At 32.6% G+C, this 19,138-nt stretch overlaps 1 protein-coding gene across 25 annotated transcripts in view; it reads left to right on the top strand.

Annotated features, from left to right (window-relative positions):
• Positions 1–19,138, top strand: part of LOC148617168 (rho guanine nucleotide exchange factor 11-like) — a 123,056-nt gene continuing 103,918 nt past the window's right edge. For 10 of the 25 annotated variants that reach the window (XM_088584560.1, XM_088584596.1, XM_088584570.1 and 7 more), the window contains exons 1-2: positions 6,882–7,610; positions 15,560–15,648. In XM_088584560.1, coding sequence (XP_088440686.1) covers positions 7,381–7,610; positions 15,560–15,648 — 319 coding nt within the window. In that variant the 5' untranslated portion in view covers positions 6,882–7,380. Of the gene's footprint in view, positions 362–6,879; positions 7,611–15,559; positions 15,649–19,138 lie in introns of those variants that run through there. The other 15 variants (XM_088584568.1, XM_088584575.1, XM_088584573.1 and 12 more) reach the window with 8 other exon arrangements.

Here is a 19,138-nt window from a genome sequence, read left to right as displayed (position 1 = left end):
ACAAGGGCACCTGTTGTTGATGTGAGGCTCCGAAGAAAAAGTGAATATCCACGGCGACAAATGAAAATGTGCAAATACCGATTGCAAATGTAGTAAAGCGTCGGTTTACAAACACTGCCCAATTAAACAGACATTAATTTAACATTTCGACTGTACCATTCATTATCTGCATGTATATTTTTCGATAAATTTCATTGAAAAGCTGACGACCCGAGAAGTTGTTTTGCCAGTTTCCCAGATTCTTGGATGAAGATTGCAGCAACACCTGCACCAAAGTTTAAGTTGGTTTGGTAGAAAGTTAACAGTCCTACAGTATCATTCATGAACCCAAGTTAAAAAACAGCATGTCCTTTCCAGACAGGTGTGTACCTTAAATTGCATGGTACCTCCCATTTTTACTACAATATCTGCAGTTTTATCAGGAAGTTTACTTGTCAAGCATGCACTGGCCACTTTTAAATAGTAATATTAGGAAAAACCAAATTTATTTCTTATGCTCTTATGACTCATTAATATGTTTGGAATTAAAAAGCTATTAAAAGTAAGGAAATAAATTGCAGTACAAAACCTTATGAGCATTGATTACTTATCAGATGATATATGGGTGAAAGACCAGATTTTGGTTGGAGTCCAGAGCAGTCTTATGAAAAATGATAAATACTTGTAGTGGAAACAGATGTTTTGGGCAGTATAATATACATGAGTATGTCCTGTATTTACATCATTTGTTAAAGGGTTTTCACATCCCAGTCTTTTTAAACTTTACTTATGGTAACGATTTATTATAAAATTTGACACAAGTTTAAGATTAGAAAATCAGGTAAGAAAGTGTAATCATGGGAAGCAATTTATATATTGTACAGGTACATTTGTTTATTGACTCTTTGAAATGTTGAAAAGTTGTACAATAGAAACTCCCTTGATACAAAAAGAAAGGGCCATTTAGAAGTTTCCATTGGCATTATTGATTTTTAGTTAAGTGTTTCCGTACTGTTTAATTTGAAGGGCATTTTCTTACCCTTTTACCAAATTTGAGGCACGTAGGTAAAAGTAATGGGCTATGACTGCAAATGGTCCTTGTTATTGGTATGAACTCCTTAAAATTTACTGGACCATGCTACACATGTACATGGTATATTGTACACACGATATTATTATATTTGTCAACATCTCTACTAGGGCCTCAAAGAACTTGTACATGGTATATTTTCAGGTTTAACATGCAGGTTCTCTTGTGAATCATGCTCTTCTTGATCATAAAAAACATTATGTACGTGTACGTATATACAATATACATTGAGTCATGATTTTTAGCAAATGTTATATGTATAGAGATAATATTAAAAAGGTCATTTGTACATGAACTAGTAAGTAGCCAATGTACATTGTATTCATGATTTTAGTCAATTACTTGCAGAAGTGCTACAAAATAAATAATTTTGATTTAAAAGTACATGTACATATGTACATGTACAAAAAATGTACATATGCTTTGGCTAAATATTGTAATTAGATCCATCTCATAAAACAAGATGTTGAAAGTAATATTATAAAGATCAAAACCCAGACAGAAGGCTTTGGGAATATTCAATCCCTGCTTTCATACATGTACATGCTTGGTGAAAAATAAAAGACAGTAAGCGGTTTGGTCAAGGAAATCTCTGATGTGATGGTCTGACAAAATCCCCACAATGTTCCCATAAATTGTACAAATGATTTGTTATGTAAGTACATTGTAAAAGATTGTTTAATTTCTAAGGAAAATTAATTGTGATACAGTATTTCAAGTTTATGTCATGACCTTTGTCTATGAGCTATTTGATAACATTTTGCAATTGTACATAAAGTTGCATTTAGTTTTTTCAAGTCAAGATAGGACATTTTCTCATTGTCGTTTTGGGTTGTTGATCCTTCAGGATCAAAATACCTTATGTCACCTTTTGATCACTGGAACTTCGTTACTACATGTATTTCTAACTAAACACAACACAAAAATATAGTCAAAATGTAATTCTTTTAATATCATTCAATACCTCATCATATCCAGTAAATATGTTTCTGGGTATTATTCAGCTCAGTAATATTCTATTATATCTGCAAATAAAATTAAGATCTTGTCTTCAAATCAACTGAAGATTTTAGGGACTCCTTTTTGGCCATGATAGATTTTTTGTAATAAATTTGCATTTAGGGGATTTAGTGCTTGCAGTAATTTGTTAAGAAGTACAGTATTATTTGGGCTATTAGTCAATTTGGAGTATTAGTTGCATTGCCGAATTTTGACCAAAACGGACGAAAAAAAAACATAGATAAGTTGAATTTGATGAGTGTATCGTATTTAACACACTAAACAGTAAAAATTTCCGTTCTATCATTAATATTTTTCCAATAAATAAACAGGAAGTGAAGAGTATTGATTGACATTCAGTTTATATGTGCAAGGGAAAAAAAGTTCTAAATAATAACTAAAATTCACTGTATGATCACAGTTTTAATTTACATCATGTACTCTTTGAAATTTTGTTCATGTTACAATTTTCACAAGAATTGAAAACCTCCAGTGCTAACTGCACTTTGATTGTCAGCATTAACATCAATCTGACTGCATCCAATCAAATATCTTTACACAAGAAAGGAAAATGGCAGTGTCATATGAAATTAATACTGAAAATATGAAGCAAATAAGGCTTTCAGAAGATACTTCATAAGCATGCTGCATCCAGGTATTAGCCTAATGAAGGTCAGGCACACTGTAGTCGGAAATACCTCAAATTTAATTACTTAGTACATGTACATTTACCAGTTGTTTTTCAAAACTACTGGTCTGACGCAGATTTGAACAGACTGCTCGGAGGTCAAGTGAACTTTGAGAAAATTTGTTAGTTATCAGGATTTCTTTTCTGGTCATCAATTTATTTTTGGAATGATAAACCTATATTTAATGTATTTGGTACTGTAAAGAAAGTTGAGTTACCTCCCCTTTCCCATGGTACAATGTACATGTTGTTAGTTAATGAACTCAAATTTATTAAAATCTGCCATTATATGGGTTTGAAAGACCCATAAATCAAATTTAGTTTTTGTTAAGCCTCAATAATTGTATCTATTCATCTGTAACCTACTTTTAAGTTAAAAGAATAGTATAGGCATAAAATTACCAAAAAATCATTTGATTGGAAAGATTTCTTACCAATTAGTGCTTGAAAGAAATTTCTATATTAGGCATTACATTCTATAGCATGTACCGGTAAATGTTAGTGATCATTAGATCTGACCCTAAAAAATATTGATAATTAATTTGATGTGCATTATTTGTTAAGTAGGGAAATTTACATGTACATGTAGTATAGAAAATGAAGTCAAGTTTTTAGTAAAGGACATGAACTGACTTTCCCTGTATTTTGTTCATTGAAAAGTACTCATGAGTTGATGCTAAAACAGGGCATTTAAATTTTTCACTTATAGATTATACAGGGATGTCAATAGAAGCCATCAATGTGGAAATTTGGGTGGCTACTAGCTCATCCCTTTACGCTATTCTATTTCCGAAAATAGGTGAACTCTTGCAAAATTTTCATCAGTTTTCGTGCTACTTTTTCTTTTCTCCCCGCTTCTTAAAGTACTACTGACATCTCTGTTACCTGGTATATATTTGGCTGATCGGGGAAACACTAGGGTAGTAGGTGTCATGAAATGAAATTTTGAATAATACACACTGTGCGATAACAATGTTATTGAAACTTCATTTGACATTATAATAATTACATTTCAACAAAAAATACAGAAAATAAAATTATGCCAAGGTTAGACTGGAACTAAAAACCTTTTATCCAACCATGATTTACTAAATAGTTTGATTGTAATGTCAATAGGGCTATGATACTACATAACATATGTGATAAGCGACGAGTACTGAAGTTTTTATGTTTCTGTATTTTATTTTTATCATCTTTCACCTATAATCACATTACCAAACATCTTTTGCTCATATATGTACATGTAGATGATGTATTTGTCTTATATATGGTAATAGAATGCAAAACCCAGTACATTGTTATGGTTACAAAGGTGCTTTTTTGAAAAATCTCAACAAACTATTCAATTTCGAGCTGAAATGTAGAGGTGGTTGCTAGTGTTTGTACTATTCTTCCATCAAAATGTTCACAAATTTGCTTTTTTTTTTGGGACCAATAAGTGTTTTTTCTACTCTAATGAAAATATTGGATATTTGAACAAGTTTTAAAATTGGCCCTATTTGTGGTCAGAATTCTGGGGAAGTAGCCCAGGTCCTTATGTGATGTTTGAAGTGTATATTGAAACTGTTTGGTAAGACAACCATTTGAAAACCATCAACTGCAACAAATACTATAGTTTTGATTTCAATATTTACCGTTTGTGTTTGTACATAAATGTATATAAAGATATTCTTGTACAACCTCATGTACATTGTACATGAATTACAGAGTACATTTTGTGTACATGAAATACATGTACAAATGCATGTAATAGGCTAATAGCACAGTAGGTACTGTCTTTACACAGCTCTTTAGACTTTTCTATAAAATTATAGCACAGTGCTCACAGAACATTTACATTCCAATTGAAATTATTTCAGAAAGCACTGCTTTGCAGCTCAACATTGTAATTCTGGGGTGGGGGGGATGGGGGTCACTGATATGTATTATGTGATTTTCTGGAAGGAGTGATGGTTAAAAATTAAAAAAAAAATATATGGCTATTGAATAATAAGCACACTTATGTAGGAAAATAGCAAAAAAGACATTGGCCATTGTCAGTAGAATAAGTTGATAATTACAAAAGAATATTACATAATGTACATTGTATCTTAATCAACGCAGAATAGGGCATTTTCATTGTGTATACAGCTACATTGTACATGTATGTAAATGTAAGCAAACTTTGGTATGTATCAAAAAGATACTTGTAGCAGTGTTTGAAGATGCTTTTTGTCCACCCTTTGATGCAAACTGTATTGATATTTTGGTAGTTTTCAATCATATTTTAGGATCATTGACCTATGGTTATGTAAAAGTACAAGTACATGTTAACAAGAAAAAAAAATTGTTCAAGATCGCATGGTCTATTTGTAGTGGTTTGGTCTTAATACATGTACATGTATACATGGGTGCGTGTATATGGCTGTACCTAGTTGGAATGCTATTGGGTTTTTATCAAAAATGATGGTGATGACCATCATGGTTTACTTCAGTTCTAACTTCAATATAATCCTGCCTGCCATTCCTTTCCTGGCTATTGGAATTTTATCCTCAGTTGAGATTCCCTATGTAATCCATAGTTTTTCTCCATCAGTTGAGTAATGTAAGTATTTTGTTTTCTGGTGATTTACATTATCTGAATAGGATTATGTCATTAAGGTTAGCATGTGTCAGTCATGGGATGGCAATTTTATCTTCTTTGTCTAGTACTACATGTACAATCACACTTGGGTATTGGATTGCTGAATACATCTGGTTGTATTCAGTGGTTCCATATAACTTTTCATGAATGGTAGTTGGTATTGTCCATATATATTTCACAGTACAATGTATTTTTCTCTTAACCTCCATAGTGGCGGTTCTCTTTGTTGATGCTGATTTAGTCTATTGTGTACAGTTCTGAGACTGAAGATGGTGACTTGCTCAAATCTTGCATTTTTCTCATACATGTATGTGTTAAATGATCATCTACATGTAGCTACACATGAAATTGGGGAACTTCTGAAATGTTTTATTCATAATGATTATGCAGTTTTTACTGAAGTAATCATTTTGACCTGTGCATGTATATAAAATAATTCTTTGCAATCTTTTTGTCTGCATTACCAATTATGAAAGCATTTATTGTAGCCGCATCATCCACTCTACTTAAGGGATATCTTTCAGTTAGTATTTGTTTTCTTGATATTAAAGTTTGCAACATTTATTGTGTGTTAAAGGTTGTGTCCAATCCTTCTAAAGTTATTTTTGTAGTTGATAAATTGAAAAAGAAACTTGTCTCCTTTGAAAGGTAGAGATTATTTCTTCAATCATATCTATGATTTAGTATAAAAGGCTTAATTTAGCTTAAACCTGCCCTTTGTTGAATATACCTGTTGTGTCAAACCGTCACCTGATGAAGGGAATACTGACTTCATTTCATCAATTTCTGTACAGTTTTCATCCCACATTCCTTTCATAGACAGTTTATATTCTTCAAAGAAACTTTTCTCCCAATGACGACAAAATAAAAGGCAAAAATGTGTAAGATTGGGTCATCTGACCAAGGTGTGAAGTCGTTGACATTTGCCTAAATGTAATTTTACGCACTGCAAGATTTCTATCTTGTGGAGAAGATATGGATATTCATCTGTATTTAAATTTTTTTTTAATACCTGATAAGGAAATTATTATAAAACTTTACTGAAACATTTGTAATATGAAAGGAAATATTTTAGATTGGATATTGTGTAGAAAAGGTAGACGTGAAACATAACATTAGTGCCTTGATGTATTAGAGGAAAAAAGAAGTTTAGCCTGTGGCAACCAAAGATAGATGTCTTCAGTCAGGTGGCATAAAATTACTGAACGTGAAATTGCGAAATTGAGGATTCTTGACTAGTTTATTTGTTTTAAGGTGACCTGTAATATTGATTTGTCTCGTAATTGGATTATAATAACTTAACAAAGGGATTAGTAAATAGGATTATCCTTATTATTCAGTTGTTGATAGAATATTTTATTGGATGTGTATTCAGTACTTTAGGTCACTATACATTTATTTGTCTATTTGTAATTGAGAGTCAGGAAATGAACCAGGTTTTTAAAATTATGCAAGGGCCAATGAAAGTTGAGTACATTTGAAGATGTAATCAAACTGATAAAGTGTACATTGATCATGTGTGAGATGTGTAGCTAATTAATTTTACTTACTTGCAGTTCAAAGGTTGTTGTGTAATCTTAACATGGAATATACCTGTATCATTTGAAGGTTGTTTGGTAGATATAAATATTTTTATGAGTATTTCTGTGTGTGAACTTGAGGAATAATCTCCACACTGCAGCTGCCTGTCGTTATGGTGTATCTCTCTTCCTTCATTAAATCAAGGAGTCTATTTTAAAAACGTGTGTGTTTCTATTTTGGTTGATTGATGTGAAATACAAGCCGTGTGGAATGTACCTTATATTTCTTGTTCTGATCTTCCGTTCACCTTGTGTGTGTGTGTAATTTTCTGATGATTCTGTTTTTGAAGTGGTTTTCTGTATTGGATCTTTTCCTAGAATTATGGTTTGTTTTTATCATTAAAATTTTAGTGTAGATATAAGCTTTATGAAATACATTTGGGAATTAGTGTGTATTTGTGTTTTGTTTAATTGATTCCAAATGTCATTAAGGAAAGGAATGAAAAAGAAATGGCGCTCTATGGATGCCTTGTTTCGCTCAGGATCGAGGGAAAATCTTATGAGTGGATTATTGCGTGGTTCCAGAGAAAATCTCAGCACCATAACTGGTTCCCGTGAGAATCTGGATAAAATTGGCCGAACTTCTTCTGGAGATAATATAACTGACTTGGACCTGAATAGTCCAAGAAACTCTCGAAGTTTTAGATTCAGGTTGGTAAATTTCTGGTTGTTGAATTAACTGGAATATGTACAAGGTCTTATGGGAACAATATCTTCATAATGTTTGAAAGGTTTGGAAATTTTAAACTGAGTTTTTTATCATCCTGAATGTTCTTGCCATTGCCAAGATGGATTATGTTTTTTATGAGAAGAAAATACCCAAAGAAAGGAGAAATGATAAGACCTTGTTCCTACCTTTGTTAGTCTTAGAAATTTAATTGGCCTACATATATATAAAGATCTTATCACAAAGAATATCAAGTAAAATGTCAGAAAGCTACATTTATTCTGGATGTTGCAATCTGCCTGTCTTAATTCTTCCCATTTACTTTCAATAGCACATTGCTCTTGCAGTATTTTACAGCTTACTTTTATTGGGCTTTTCTCAAATTTTTAGCACGGTGGTCAATGTGCATTCTTACCGAATTGAATTTTTAAATAGTACAATGCTTCAATTCAAGTGCACTACATTAGCCAGGGAAGAGCACTGCCTGTTAACATGGAAATTAAGTACATGTAAACCATAAATTATGAAAAGTTGCAAAGATACATGTAGCAATATTTTAGGGGTTCCATATTTACAAAATATTTATAGATAAAATCTTAACTGACAGGTAGTTTTGTTTTCTGAAAGGGGTTATTTGAGGAAAGGATAACATGTTAGTTTTTCATTAAAGTACATGTACTTGTGTTGTATTACATTTCAATAAATTATTATTCATGTGCATGCAGCCCACGTTGTTGGTTTGCTTATGTCATGAGACTAATGGCCTTTATTTGAATACTATCACCATTTTCTGCTAAGTCTATAAAAGGAAATTTTCTCGTCTACATGTAGGATGCATATTGTGAGAAAAAAAAAACTGTTAACATAGTAATTGGGATTGGCGTATCCTGAATACCTTTTAACCAGTCTCAGTTTTTGTTTAGGCTAGTCGACAATTTTTACTGAATTTTTGTTATATACTGCATAAAGCTTTCTTCCTAACTAATATTCAGTAGGTCATGGTACGAGGTCTACGTAGGTGCAGCTCTTGTCAAAACTGGTCAGTAGATTATAAAAGTACATAAGAAACATGTACTGTGTACATATATAATTTCTAAAGTTTCAAGATTTGCTTGCACAGGGAAAAAGGCATTTCTATGGTTTGAAGATTGGCTTGCGCAGGAAAAAAGGCATTTCTATGGTTTGAAGATTTGCTTGCACAGGGATAAAGGCATTTCTATGGTTACAAGATTTGCTTGTACTGAGATATAGGCATGAACATATACTTCATGTTTGTACCTTGGGTGGACATGCAAAGCACTTTTACATGCTCATATAAGATAATGCCAGTCCAGGGAGGGGAAAGATTACTGGCAACAGTAATTGATTATTAATTGATTACATGACATGTTGAAATGCTTAACTTCACTTTTAAAGCCTCTTTTGTGTTATAATTGTGATAAACAAATAATCATTGCAAACTACATGTAGTATGGCATTAGTTCTTGCAAATGGCACTCTGTGGATGCCTTGTTTCACTCAGGATCGAAGGAAAATCTTATGAGTGAATTATTGCATGGTTCCAGAACAATTCTTACAGATACCTTGCAAATACCGATTTCAAATCAGCTGTTTATAGACCTACTGTCAAAGTACTATTGTTTGTGGGGTACTAGTTTTCATGGTTTTAGCCATTAGGTTAAACCAAAAATATTTGGTTCCCAAAGAAAAGGAAATTTCCATTGATGTTTATACTGGATATCTCTAAACCACGATTTCCTAAATCTATGAATTTGTGTTTCTTTCCTAATCCACGAAATTTGGTATCTATGAATTGAAGTACTTTCACAATATGACATACATCGTGTACATTGTACCTGTATCAAATTTGGCAGTGGATCTTTTGTTTCGAAATTGTAAAAATCATCATAGAAATTACTTCTCTCTCATTGGCTGCTTTTTTTTAAGGTAGACATTTTTTTTAAATCTTGCATCTGAAAGTCCTTGACCTTTAAATTTTCAAAGAAAATATTAACCCCATTACAGTTGCCTTATACAGTGTGTTACTTTTGATCATATTATAGCCAACCAGATAAAAGAAAGACCTGTGACCACACATTTTAATTTATAATTTGTCTGTTCAAACAAATTTATATCTTAATATATCTGAAGGGCATATAAGTTAATGCTTACTTACCCTAAATTGCTATAGTGTTTGTTCAAAGACAAAGTGTAGCAATGCTAATCTATTTATTAATAATGGTTGTATTCAAAGTTTCAGGTTAAAGGGGTATAAAGCAGTCTGTGCCAAAAACTTGTTCAGGTAATTAATTTTTACAATACTCTGACAAGAGGGCACAGTCTTAAGAAGTGTATGAAGCCTGAATGTTGTAAATTTACTGCTATTGAAGTGGGGACCTTACTCTTTACAAAATGACTGGCTCACTGCATCATTCCAGGATTTTTGAAAATTTTAGGTTTCCATGGGAAAACTCCAAATTAAAATTAACTTTCCAACAAGTTAAAGTCTACTTTCTGAATGTAACAAATCCTTCAAAACTTCAGTTTTCTAGACTACTTGCCATATGGGAAGTAGAACACAATAAACAACATTCCCACTTCAACATTTTACTTGCTCTTGGTAACGGGAAAGTGGAATCCCAGATTTTATTTTCCCCATAAGGCCCTACATCCACACCATTTATTTAATCAAATTATAGAATTTCCAATTGACAATCTTTTGTTCCAAGTCATTGCCACAATCATGTGGCTGGTCAAGGGTCTGGGGGTCTTTTGTCGGACGATTTTGTAATGATCATGGAAATTTTGGCCAAAATGAGCTAACATTAGCCTGGGAAACCCCTCCCACCCTTCCCCCAAAATAATCTGTGGATCTAACCCTGCTATTTTTCGATGAATTAATAGCATAAAGTGGCTTTTTGTCACAGTCAGTCTGAAGACAGGTACATGTATGTCCATCTGTTTTGGTCCTGTTCAACAATATATATGATGAATACTTCCAGACATTAAGTAAAGACCAACTATATTATGTATCATGAATCAATTCATGAATACAACTGTCCTGGCTGTAGGTTCATGTACTTGTATATATTGTATTTTGCATATACATGTAGAAATAACCATACTATATATCATTAAGCAATCCATGAATGAATACAACTGCCCTGACTGTAGGTACATGTACACACACTACATGTATCTATATCTTCTATATAAATAAAACAATACTGTTTTTCATTAAGTAACCATTTTTTTTCAAATAAGCTTGATTCTTTATCGCTAGAGAAAAACACTTTGAAATCTTACCAAAACATCTTTTATCTTTAGATCCAACCTCGTTTCCATGGTATTTTGTCTAAGAGTCATAATCATGAAGAATGCTGCCTCAGTGTTCTGTTAAGTCTAACTGGTTATGTAATATTATAGCTTATCATTAGCAATCTAACAGTTCAGATATGTTCTTTTGTTTTTATAGGAATTTTCAAGTTGAAATTAGTGTGAGAGATATTGATATATTTACTAGGATGAAGGAAGTTGAAAAAAAGGGGGGGCTGTGATTTTGTTATAGTTGAATTAAGTTTTTTGTGTGGTTTAATTTTTTAAGTGTAAAATTTTTGAGCATGAGGTTAGAAGGGTGTTGACTCAATGAAATACATGTTAATTTTCAAGGGAACTTGGGGAAAGAGTTCTTTTTAAAATGTGTTTTGTTTTAAACAAGTAAAAGACAAAAATGGAGAGAGAAGTGCAGCTGAGTGTGAAAATTTAAACTAAATTGGAAGCGTAATCAGCTGGGATAATTTTTTTTCAGTTATTAGTGGAATTCGGCTATTTCAAATCTGAATTTTACTGTTACGATTCTTTTTTTACTGTATATTTACTTCTGATTTTGCCAACATCTGCATTGTTTGCAGACCTCATAGAAAATCATCCATGAATCAGGGATAGAAAACAGTTAGATAAAGTAAAAATAAGTACTTTGTAAAATACAATGTTCCAGCTAAAAAGGATGACATCTTGGCAATTTGTGGATTATGATGCATTCAACTTAATTTTTGGTGAATCTGATTAATGGCTACAATAGTTTGATTATTTTAAACTCAAGTTGGCATTTTAATGTGAATACATCTAAAAATCACAATAAATGCAGTGTTGTTTGAATTTTTTTTACGTTCTTCTGAAGGGCAGAGGGCACATCAAGAAAAAGGGGTGCTTCAACCCTCCCCCATTTTTTGGCTAACTGGGACACTGCTGATTAATGTTCAGCAGAGAATTGGGAGGTGAGAATGAAAGAGAATTTGTCTTTTTTTGCTGTACTTGTAAACTTAAGCTAATCAATTTTTGAAAATAATTACGTTCAAGGTTATAAAAATGTATTTAGCAATAAATACACAAAGTGTAACTTCTGAAGTGGTAGGAAATAGAGTGAGTCATAGTGTCTGAGATTTCTTATCTTTGAACATTTTCTGAAATAAAGTTTTAACTGTAGAGGGGAATATGAATTCTTATGGCTGCAGATAGCAGAACTTCACATCCAAAATTGATAAATGAAAAAAAATGTCTTTGGGTTGGGTCATGTTTTACCAAATTCTTCTACAAGTATTTTTTTGTTAATCTTGGGTCTGAAATACATATTGTTATTATCCCCCTCCCCACTCTCCACTCCCTTTTGAAATCAAGTGGTATTAGTGATCATGATGTCCTTCTGTCTGTTCATTTGTCCTCATAGGTTATAAGTTCAGTCAAAGCTTTCTATGTGACCACCTGTTTCAGCAATAACTTGTCTTAAAAGACCATGAGTAAATACATCCCTGTTGTGCATTCTGTGTAAATTAACCTGTATATAAAGATCACTTGTTTAATGTACACCTTGTAGCCATGATTTTAAGCACCCTTGGAAGGTTACCTAAGATGGGTATGACAGTACATTTTGTTGTAGAATAAATTTGATCAATACAACTGTACATGTACATGTATTATCACCTGTTATTTGTCATTAGGTCTTCAGAAAAGTGATTTGTATTTCTGGTTACCTTGAAACATAACAGATGTTGAAATATGAAAATTCAGTAGTTAGTAGAGATGACCATTTGATTCTGAAGGGAGGGGTGATTGGGGCCTGGCAATTTTTATAAATAAATATCTTGGCCTTGAAACAATTGGAGATAATTATTCTTGCCACTACTATCTAGAATACAATAATAAAAATATTCTGGCCTTCAGATTCTACTGTACAGCAATGATAAAAATAAATAACCCAGCCGTATAGCATTTTAAAATAATTTTTCTGTATTGCAAATTTTTGAAAATAAATATTGCATCCCATCCAAAACTATTAGGACCCCCAACTCAGAATTAAATGGTTGTCGCCTTAATGCCAATTGTCATCCTACTGTAGTTAAAGATTCACTTCACATGTATATAGTTATATCATTTCGGCCATTTAAGGTGGGGGTACTGAAAAAGGACAGAGTAGAACAAATTGTATGCCATGACATGTTTTGATTCAGTAATTATCATAGGATATACACACGTAAGAACCATAATTCTTTTGAATAAGTGCCAACATGATTTGAATGTTCCCCTTTTACTAACTCTGAACAGGTAATGGATAAAGACTCCTTATTTCCCATTTTTAGGGGTATTTAATATTTTACTAGAAAATTGGAAAAATTTGGAGTAAAATGAAAGGATCCACACATTCACTAGGTAAAGACATAGAGGACAATTTTACATGATAATTGAAATATATATAAGTGTCATGAATGAGTCATACTTGTGATAAGTGTAAAATGACAGTGTCTCTGACAGTAGATACTTATTTTGTATGTAGATTAGTTCCTGGTCATTGAATAAAAAATGTACTTCAAAATCACATGCATGGGTCAAAATCGTACATGTAAAGACACTTATGATATCATACATGTTCATTGTACATGTATGTGTTTCCATTTCTAAGAATTTCAGTTGTTTATACATTTTTATGGTAATTAGACTAGAGTTCAACTCGAAATACATGTACATGCAGGGGTGGTGTTGATAAGGTTGACACAAAATTAGTCACATTATGTTTTGAAAAGAGATTACATTGTGAATGTACTCCAAAAAATGGGTATGATGTAGTAATTGCTCAAGATATTTTTGTTTTGTAGTAAAATACGTATGTTTGAATAAATGGTCATTATTGTCATTATGGAGGATTAAGGAGGTAGACTTAGGATAAGGGACGTAACTCTTGAAATCGGTGATATGTTTGTATCATATTCAATTTCACCAAAGCCTTTCAAGCTTTCCTTTGTAACAGAATGAGATCAGTCCGAGTTACTTTGATGCTTACATGAGATAGATGTAAAATGTTGAATACAAACATTCCAATGATTTGTAAGAGTTATGTCCTTACCCTTGGTCTACCTCCTTAAGGTTTGCTTTCTCTCAGTGGTGAGAGGTTCAAATTTACAAAACTACATTAGAAGTGTGAAGAAAGATAAGACAAATCTTCTGGTTTTAGGAAAATTGTTTGTTTTATATTATATAACTTCTTACAGTCTAACCTCTCTTACTTACAATTGAAAAGCAGTAAGAAAAGTGGGAAGTAAAGTTAATGGGGTGTTTAAAAAGTTTGCTGTGAAGATTTTTTTTATCAGTATTTGAAATTTTCTTAAAAAGAACAGTTGTTGCTGTATATAGAAACGGATAAAAAACATGAGCTTGCTGTTCAGTGCCAGTTCTGCTCTTCATTAGCGGTTTTATGATTCTTTCTCAGTTTGTTGTGGTCCTAAGGGTCAATTTCTGTACATGCCAAATGAGTACTTCCCAGAGGCACTTGTAAATACTTCCCTGTGAAAATTTTAACAATGTTTAACCATAATTTCAATGAAAATTGCCATATAATCTTTGCAGAAACTGGCTTTGATCTGAAATACGCACAAAAGGATTTATTTTATTATTCTAATTTGACGTGCTTCAAAGCTCTCTTTAGACCACAGCCATGATAAAAAAAGTGATAAACACATGACCAACATTGCATGCAACATATAGGCTGCTTTTATTAAAAAAATATGAAGAAACTAGTCCTTATTAATGGAAACAAATCACAGGAACTCCATTTTATCATTGTTTTACCATGGGCTGGCCATTGAAAGAGAGAAATTCCAATATATGCACCCTGCCTCAAAAATTATAATTGAGCTATTTTAAAAGTTTTTTTGATCAGAAGAAAGGTGAAAAGAATATTTAGCTTTCCCACAGCTTTAAATCTGAATATTTTGAATTTGTTTTCAAGATGAAATGATTACTTCATTTGTAATTTTTTACCTTTTGTGGTGGAGGAGGGGGGTTCAAAATTTACCTTTATGTGTGAAAGGTCCTTTACATTTTCTTGCAACCTACGGGTACATGGAAGGTCCTCAGTAGGAGTTAACCTAAATATGGTATGTTGAAGATGTAGGTAAATGATATTTCAAAGGTCCTGGATCAGATATTGAGAGTCAAGGACCAGTGCTAATCTGAACCCCTGCTTGAGTATTGGTTGACTGAAAATGTGCATTATAGAACACTGCAATTTACATATGCATAAACATGTACAATGTACCACTGTAAAGAAATGTAGTTGATTAGAAGGTTAGCAATGAAGACTGTTTGCTCCTTTATACATAAATGTACTTCACAATAAACCAATTGATCTGGGTTGAAAAAATTTTTTTCTGTACTATTTTCCGACATAAGAGCTGATGGCTAGGTGCAAATTTAAGAAAAATATGTACAAACATATCCTGACTAGAGATGAAGTTACCTCCCCTAGTAAAAATCAATTGGTAAAGAATTTGAGTAAAAATGACTTTGTATTCTTTAATTAACATTTGTTTCAGTTGTCCATCCATTTTTTACTTGTTATTAAATGTACATGTACATTGACTTTTGTTGTTTTGTTTTTCAGACTTGGAAGTCTATCACAGAAAGAAGATCAAGGACAGAAGAGGGATGAGGGAGGGGGTGATGATAAAAGCAGTGACCAACTAACTAATGGTACTTAAATTTGTATGCAGTTGTTTCCCTTCTATCCTTTGAAGTCCTGTCCTATTTATATCCTGTCTGTCCATCTGACCTATCATAAATATTTTAATACCCTCCGCAAAGGAGTTTGGGTGTATATACGTTTCACCACATCTGTCCATCCATCTGTCTGTCAGTCTGTGTGTCCATCTGACCTTCTATCATAGATATTTTTATACCCCCTGCAAAAGAAGTTTGGGGTATATAGGTTTCACCTTGTCTGTCTGTCCGTCCATTCATCTGTCCGTCTGTCTGCAACTATTTTCTAAGCAGCTTGTAGCATTTTTATGAAACTTTGTGGGATGTAATATAACCACATGGAGATTGTATACTGTCAGGAATTTAAGTTTGGGCAAATATTGTAGAAATGATGGCTGATGGACTTGTGCGTTTTTTTATCAATATTTGCCCATATGTGTTGTCCGCAACTCCATCTCAAAGACTTGCAGGAAACTGTGGTATGTTTAATTACCATATTGGAATGAACGTATTGTCAAGAATTTATGTTTGGGTAAAAAAATGCAGAAATGATGACTGTGGGACTTTTTTTTTGCAAAACTTCGCCCACAACTCCTCATTGATTTGTAGGATTGTTATGCAACTTACGTGGGTGTTAAATTATCATATTGGGATATGCATATTGTTAGGAATTTATGTTTGGGCAAAATTTGTAGAAATGACGGCTGTTTGAGTTTACAAGCAAATCTTAGGTCTGATATGTTGTCCACAACTCCTTAGCAACTTGCAGGATTGTAATGAAACTCAGTGGAGTGTTAGATTACCATAGAGATGTGTGCTTATTGTCAGGAATTTATGTTTAAAGTAAATTTGCAGTCATATTCTGTTATTGTGTTGACAAAAAAATAGTACTGCTTTCTTTCTGGAGTTAGTTGTTTTAGAATGACAGCAAAATTGTGTCAAAAGTGCTTAGTCTATCCCCAATTAAAAACGAAATGGCAAACAAAGCATGGGACGGGATCATCCAAGAACATTCTATCCTCCCCCACCCTGGGACAAAACAAATTATAAAACCAGTTATATCCAATCTTTTAACTGGGCATTATTTTTTTTTTTGGACAACCAATAAACCATCTAAATAACAAGCCAAATTTATAGCAATAAATAATTTATTATCCCATCGAAATAATATTGTAGAAGAAAATATTATTTCTTTATCTATGCATAGTTGTTAACATCATATCTGTATAAATGATTCATTGTTTCTTAAGAAACTATTGACCTTGTCAGGTGTATATTATACATGTACATGTAAGGCATGCGATATTAACTACCACAGGTAGTTGTTTGTTGTCTGTGGTACAATGATAATGACATTGGTGCATCATGGTGCAGTTATGCTCAACCTTGGTTATATTATTTACACGAAAGATGGAATGTCGAACGATGTATTTACTTAAGGCCTAAATAAATTCTATGTTGCTTGTCACATCTCCTTCAAAATTAGGGTCAGTAGGTATGTTTTTATGCCCTGCAAACGTTCAGTTGGGGGGCATATTGTTTTACACCCGTCTGTCTGTCCTTTTTCAGGTTATATAGTTACTCTGTTTAACTCCTCCTACAGTATTTAGGTTAGGAAGTTGATACTTTGCAGAATGATTATATATGGATAGAAGATGTCAATATTGATAGGGTTTGGATTTCTATTAATACATGTATTTGACATTGTTATTGATAGTTGGACTTAATCATTTTGTCACCATTTTGAGAGAATAGGGTACATGTCTATTCCAGATATCTCCTTCTACAGTATTTAAGATAAGTAGTAAATACAGTCAAACCTCGTTAAGTTGAAGTCGAAGGGACCATGCAAAAATGTTCGAGTTATCCGAGGTTTGAGTAATCCAAGGTCGAGGATAAACTGGAAATACTAGTAGTTTGGTCCATGATTGTTTCTGTATTTACATCATATGTTGTACTTGTACATGTACAAAACTGTACTTCATTTTACAGGGTACTTCGTAATGTTATGCGTTTCATCTCGGAAGATATTTTTTTGTATGTTGTATATCATGTTTGAAATACTGAACGGCACCGAGTGTTTAAGTGAAATTTCCTTTTTATTTTTTCTATATCAAAAACTTCATAGTTCATATAAACATGCTGTTTTATTTCATTCACAATCCGGAGTATCGTCAAACCATGTGCTTTACAATATTGCAATAAAATTTCAAATTCACTAGCGAAATGAATGTAGTCGTTGAAATACCCTTACTACTTTTGTTTGATGTTTCATTAATTAGTCAGATACCATTACAATTCATCTGTATTTTTTTATAAAAAAATTTCAAAATATCAAAATATCCGATATCACTTTTGGTATAAATTCCAACGTGTTATTAATAAAATTTGTTTCTTTTAACAACACGCACAATTTTAAATTAATTAAATAAACAAATCAAACCATAAAGAGTGTCAACAAATTAATTTTATAAGCCATGCTAATTGTTGTTAAAACACACTTCGATCTTGGTTTGTAATAAAGCAATCAGTTTTCCGACTAATTAGTTGACTTTGAGACATCAGGGTTAATTAACCTCAAAGTCTGATCGAGGGGACTGATTGATTACCTCGAGTTATCCGAGGTTTCGATTCATCTGAGTTAGAGTCATCCGAGGTAAAATTGTATTGGCGTAAGGCGAGTTTAGCTGGGACTTTGTAATTAGTTTGAGTTATTCGAGATTTCGACTGATCCGAGTTTGCCACATCGAAGTTCGACTGTAATTTTGAATAATCATGAATGTTATAAACAATTAGTGGAAGATCCTACACACAAGATTGGATCAACATTAGATTTAGTATTTGTTCCTGTAGGCCAAAGCTGTCAAATCAGGACATTTTCAAATTTTCTCTGATCATAAAATTGTCGCCATTCTAAAGATTTAAAGCTTGTAAGTATAAATTGACTTTTATGTATGTTAGAAAATTCATGTAGGGGCATCAAATGTGTCTCGCAGACACATCAATCTTCTCAGCAGTACTCACCTTTAGCCACGAGCCTGAAGCCCAGGGCTAGTAAAAATTAATTCGGGCTAGTGAAATGATATGTACATTTCTTGTTTCGGGCTAGTTGAATCCTATAGTCTTGTATTAATTTGGCTAGTTGTGAAGGAAAGGACTACTCTCAGACACATCAATCTTCTCATAAATGAATGTTGATAACCAAACATTATGTGGTAAAATTGAGTGCAGGGCATCCTATTGTCTAGTTTTTTTAATGAATTTTGAACTGTCACTGGGGAGAGCAAGACAATTCTAGTAAAAAATCGATGAAAGAAAAGTGAAATATCTATTATTTTTTGTTTTTGTTTTTTTTGACACCATAAAAAAAATTAGTTGGTTGGCTTAGTGGAAACAGAAATTTTTTTAGGCCTTAATTCTTCTTGTTATGTAGTCATTAAAATGAAATAAGAGATGTTGTGGGAAATACCCATGGCTTCACAAA

This window comes from Perna viridis, chromosome 5 (genome assembly GCF_037379345.1).
Source record: "Perna viridis isolate PV_CMFRI_1.1 ecotype Kerala chromosome 5, ASM3737934v1, whole genome shotgun sequence".
In the NCBI taxonomy this organism is placed as follows: Eukaryota; Metazoa; Mollusca; class Bivalvia; order Mytilida; family Mytilidae; genus Perna; species Perna viridis.
The sequence above is the reverse complement of the archived record's forward strand: the minus strand, read 5'-3'. Positions and strand labels throughout refer to the sequence as shown.